At 41.3% G+C, this 6,000-nt stretch overlaps 1 protein-coding gene across 1 annotated transcript in view; it reads right to left on the reverse strand.

Annotated features, from left to right (window-relative positions):
• The window catches only part of KCNIP1 (potassium voltage-gated channel interacting protein 1), a 436,690-nt gene extending 431,663 nt beyond the window's left edge, over positions 1-5,027 (reverse strand). The window contains exon 1 of the mRNA XM_056349808.1: positions 4,456-5,027. Coding sequence (XP_056205783.1) covers positions 4,456-4,543 — 88 coding nt within the window. The 5' untranslated portion in view covers positions 4,544-5,027. The remainder of the gene's footprint in view (positions 1-4,455) is intronic.
• Between the last annotated feature and the right edge of the window lie 973 nt (positions 5,028-6,000).

A 6,000-nucleotide genomic window follows, 5' to 3' on the forward strand; every position in this document is an offset into this window, starting at 1 on the left:
TTAACCTGGCTTCTGTACAGTTTCCTTATTAAAAGGACATTTAAAACACTCAGAAAAGTTCTGTAAAGAAAGAACAGACACAAAAGGCTTTTAGAAGAGCCCTCTGAATCAGAGCTTCTCTAAATTTGAAGGAATAGCCAGAACTCAAGGGCTGAAAGTAAGCTATGCAGCAGCAGGAGAATCCAAGTACATTTTTGTATTCCACACAGGTGCAGTAACCACAGCATCACTTGAACAAATGTTAAACCTTCCTGGGTCTTTAGGACATCTAGTAACATCTACTCTACCCTTGCTTTTTCAGACACTGGAGACATGAAGACAAACCTAATGCAGTGCCAGTATGCTCTGAAGGAACAAGATTAACTTTCACTAAGAGGAGACAGAGCCTGTGTATTACTAAAAGGGACCATGCATTTTCCTTACCATCTCACAAGACTAACTAATTTGGATTGACAAAGCAGCAGCAAAACAGACCACACTTCTGTAAAACAGAATACTTTCATGCAGAGGGAGGCTGTGGGGAGAGCAAGATGTTTTAAGACTTTATCGCTGCAGTGGAACAGACAATTAGGCAATTAAAACTAAGAAAATGGACAAATTACCAGTTGCAGATGAACTGCACTGCAGAACAGAGATGGGAGAAACAAGAAAACAGAAATGAGAGCCTTTGGCAAGCATTTTAATAGCATGACTAAAAGAGGGGCAGCTTGGGAACAAAGGTGAAAGGATAGTTAATTTGCAGAATCTTATCAGCTTTTGCAAAGGAACATTTTTGAAAGAGCTAGTGCCAGAAATAATCTTTGTATTCTTGCATTGAAATTTATAACACATTAATAGAAATCCAAGAGGTCTCATGCCAGCTTCATTTTTGGTCACTCAGCAAGGTCCTCCTGTACTAGGTTTTTAATTACATTAGCAATATCTTCACACTCACAGAGAGACTTGTAGTTTAATCATTCTGCTCAATAGGAAACCCCCAACAAACTCATTCTTACCATCCCTACTTGCTCCCAGGGTGTGGAGAATGAACTACTATTTCACACACCACAGTAGAGGTTATGTGAAAGCACACCCAAACCTCGCACAAAACATTTCTACCACCACCACCACCATTTCGAGGCAACTTTGGTAAAAGTGCTGCTGATCACACACTGTCCATCACCAGGGTAACCCACTTCTAAAAGCCTTTTCTGGACTCTTCCCTGCAAGTGCTAGACCTCCATCCAAGCCAAGAAGCAGAATAAGGGAGTTACTCTTCTTCCACCAGCTGCATACTTCATATGCTTCAACTAGGCATATTTTCTTTACCACATGCATCTTACTACACAAAGCTCTTGGTGGAAGAGGCCTTCTTTTGCACAGCAGCAGACACCTCTGCCACTAAATTTTTCCAAATAAGAGCACAGTGAGAAGGAAGCTAGCAAAATTTGCTAGTCCAGCTCTGCAGAGATACCAGCTATGAACTTCTTGGCTTACAACCTCATAGATTTGCTGCAGCTCAGATTTAAATCAGGACACATCAACCTGGCTGGTGACCATTCGGGGTTAGCAGGTGTGCCTATTCCCTCACTGCAGACTGCAGTGAGAGGCTGTTGTCTCATCACACCCTGTTGCAAAATGATTTTATAGCTGCAGCTCAGACAGTATCATTTTATTACTGTAAATAATCAAGGGGACAGAAAAATGCTATTATTAAGACAAGTAGAAGCCATAGAGCACAGCTAAGGACTACATCTCACTGAACTGTGGAATATCTGCCACCACAATAACACTCAAAGATAGAAGCATAAGAAAATAAAGGATCTTGTGCCTCACATTTTATTTTTACTTTAAACACTTTTTACAAGGAAAATAAAGAACATTAATAAGTACGAAGGAAAATAGGCAGGATTGGGATGAAGAACACAGGATTTTGCTTGAACATTCAAGAGCATGTATATGGTCTAAGTTTAAAACCCTACAATAATAGCAACATACAACAGTTTCTATTTCTTGGCTTAACATACACCATTTTTACTAGAAGAAATACTAAACAATCAGCTCTGGGATAAATATACAAACCTCAACACTTTAAAAAAAAAAAATATTCAAGACTCCTGAGCAAGATTTCTAATGTTTTTCTTTCTAGTTATGAGTTTCATAGGTAATGATACGGAAACATTTATTTTAATTACAGCAGGTCTTTGATATCTATGCAACAAACTCATTCATACAGTTTATTCCTTCCTCAGTCTGGTTATTCCAGTTCAAAACACAAGCAGCTGACTAGGAGAAAAAAAAAGTTTAACAGACTTTTAAATGCTTTGAATCCTAGGAAGCCACCCTTATCTAATTCAAGCAGCTTGAAATGAGACATTGCCACAGGAAAGATGTGGGTGAAACTGTACAATACCATTGCATTGGCCGCAAAGACAATGATGGCCCAACAGCAGCATCTTTCAGAAGAAAGGGTGGGGATGGGAAGCAGGCCTTGGACCATTCATACTCCCATTTCTAGCTCTCCATATGTGTTATTCTACTGTCAGACTCAAACATTGATGTATCCCTTTGCCAAAGCAAGGCAAGCAGTAGAGGCACAAGGGCTACTTGAAAACTCCACAACAGATGAACTGCTCTAGATGAGCACATGGGGAAACACTACAAGACCACAGGTTTCTGCTTGCCTTAAGGGGAGCTCAAGCAAACAGCACAAAGTTTATTGTCAATGACTTGTGACTAAAGCAGTCTACACCCTACATTCTATTATCTTCTGAAAAAAGCACAAATAAATTACACCAAATACACCATACATACATGCTATAGTAGATAAGGTCTTGCAGATAGCATCCTACCACTACTTTCTCTTCCCTACCATTTGTGAAAGTAATTTCTTTTGCTATATTTTCTTCTGTGATTTTCTCTTTTGTTTTTAATATTAAAAAGACATCTTGGCATTAATCATGAATTATAACCAACATCAGACAGCTTTTTCCTGTGACAGACTTTTACAAGTTTTTAATCTTTCCTCTGCTGGTGTTTGACAGCCTATGGATGATGGGGGCAGGGGCAAGTGGAAGAAGAATAATTAAATACAAAAAGATGCAATTTAAAACCAGTTTTTACTTTAAAGACAACCAACTTGTCCAGCATTCCTTATGTGAAACAGATATTTTCTTGTGTAGATTTCTTTTGAAAACCAGTAAGGTTAATATGAGAATGCTGTCTCAGAACTGTTATTTCTTTTCCAGAGAGACAGATTGAATATATTTCCCCAGTTTCTACAAAAGGAAGCTGCACGCTGCACTTAACAGTTCTTGGCACTTTCACATTTGCTATTTTAAAAGTCACCTCAGCCTGCTTCAGTTTATCCTAGGAAACAACTTAAACATTAAAATTCATGCAGGAGCACATGTGCTGCAGGCAGCCAACACAGCCACAGAACTACAAGGATTATAACTTACCTGAAAAAGAAATGCTTCATTTTTGCTCCTTGATTATGAACGCATTAAAAAAAGCTACAGACTTTATATTTAAAAAACCCACATCATGGCACAGACTCTTCAGCCTTATATGAATCTCTCTACTAATAACTTAATCCGGACTGTATTATCAATTCCAAACAAAAGTAACAAAAAATAAATCACATCCCCTCCAACCACACACACACACACACCCCTGCAGAAGTTTGACCCTCACCTAAACATTGTCCACATTTCAACAGGCAAGCAGCAGTCAAGCATAATGTTGCTTATTATTGTCAGGAGTTCCCAACCAGATCACCAGTACTCATTTAACCAGCTGCCATAGGTGGTGCTGAAAAGTATCATCACAAAAGGAACAACCAACAAAAACTTACCTCGGTGCACCACTACAGGAACTACTAAACTTCCAAACAAGAAGAGAGGATTTGTTTTTTTAATTGTTTGATTTTAGTGAAGAGGACAGCATAAATAATTTTGGTACTGTTCCACCTGCCACATAGTAAGGCACACAGGGTGTGTAGGTGACAAGCAAAACTTAAATAAACAAAAGGTACTCAAAGGCATACCTAGATTATGAGCCAAGGTACACGCATGCTTCAAACAAGCAGAAACACTGAAGTAGAAAATGACACAGAGAAGTACCAGTTACTGACAGCTATGAAGTCTTCAATTTTTGAAGCTGCACATCAGCTTTCAGAAGCACATTTCCGAACACACTGAAATAGCCCGCTACAGTTGTGGGCTATGTCAGATTGACAAATACAGGTTACAAACTACACAAGTTAGAAACAATTACATAAGGCTTTACAGCATAGCTCCAGTGTTCGCTGCACACAGCAACTTCTTTCAGAGCAGTCAGTTCCCAGAATTAAACGAGAACGCCACTGAAGAGACAATAATAAACTCTATCACAAACCTCCTTAAAGGCTACAAAACTCCCCACACAAAGCTAACAGCAGAGAAGAACGATATGAACTAAAATGTTTTCTCTTACCTTTGCTGAGAGTGCCTGTGATGAGATTAAAAATAGTCTGGGCAAATTTGACAATCCCATGCTTGCATCTCTTTGAACAACCGCTCATGGTTCAAAAGGGTAGAAATGCTCTTCTCTCTTATAAAGTCCAGGTATGACAAAAAAATAAAAAAGCAAGTCCTTTACAAAGTTGAGACGACAGTTTGTGCAATGCACATAACTCTGCTCTCATGCACTAAAGCACCAGCCTCTGCACGGAGATTTGCCTCTCTGAAGCTACTAGGAAAGATTGCAGTGGAGAAATTTGCATCCCCTTTTTGTTAAAGGTATAGCTCTCCCCTTCAGCCTCTCCACTGTGATTGCACATGCATGCCGCGGTGCCCTGATGGAAGTTGCTAAGCACAGGCAACACCTCAGCCAGGCAGGGAAGGAGGAGGGATTTCCTTCACCAGGCTTTGCAGCCTGCCATGCCGGGCACTGGTAATGCAGCAATCAATGCTGGAGTCACAGGGTGGTGACTGCTGCAAGAAAAAGAAGCTGCTGTTTGAAGACCCTTTTCTCGGTTCTCTTTTCCAGCTGATTTCAATGAAGCTGCCAATTTTACTCCCATCGGGCCCAAAGGAACCAGAAAATTCTACCAACACTGTACTTGCACTTTACACATAGAAGGCTGCAGGGGATTCCTCTGCAAAACCTGCCAGAAGTAGAAAAGCAAAGCTGCACTCAGAAAAAGTCCCTTTTAATATTACCAGCTTAGACGCTGCTCAGCTGGGTATTTGCTCAACACTCAGGGATGTGTCAGTCAGGCTCCTAGAGCCTGCGGGGCTTATGCTCACACCTCTGTGCAGCACAGCACTGTTTAATACCTTTACTTTTTACACACTACCTCATGTTGTGCTTGTCCGATGCGCACAAGGCTCACTCTTACCATGTACCGTGAGTTTATCCCCTAGCAACAGCCACAGCTCTGGCTTCTTCACTTCAGTCAATTATTTCTGCGTGCCTGGAATACTTTTAATAAAAAGACTTGATATGTCCAGCAGCAAAGCAGAAGTTGCCTCAGAGCTTCAACCCCACCTGAGCACTGAGTCGGGCATCTTCAGGCTTTCATTCATACTGAAGACCTCTCAGATGTTTTTAAACAACTCCCAAAATGCCGTATTTGCTTGTCGCAGGGTGGGTTACAAAGCAGATTAGCTCAGGCTTCAGTTCACACCCAGCTGCCACTTGTTAGATGACTTGATCAGCCCTGTCTCTGACACAGCCACCTGGAGCCAGCCATCACGTCTGAGCAGCAACAGCTGAGTCTTCTGCCTTAGCTGAGAAACAAGCACAACAAACAGCTTTTCACTTCAGGGAACAACGATAATCCCTTTTGCTCAGGGGGCACTAACTTGCTTTGCAGTATAACTTACATCCCTCTCAGGCAAAATTCAGGGCTTTGTCAAATGGTTCACCTTGCTTTGAGACAGGCAACTGCCTGCCCTTCGCGCCTGGAAGCACCCTAGCCCTCCTCCTCCTCCCCTCACATGGGCGCTCCTGGCCTCCTCCTCCCCAGGCACCCCT

The sequence above is a fragment of the Falco biarmicus genome, chromosome 8, assembly GCF_023638135.1.
Source record: "Falco biarmicus isolate bFalBia1 chromosome 8, bFalBia1.pri, whole genome shotgun sequence".
In the NCBI taxonomy this organism is placed as follows: domain Eukaryota; kingdom Metazoa; phylum Chordata; class Aves; order Falconiformes; family Falconidae; genus Falco; species Falco biarmicus.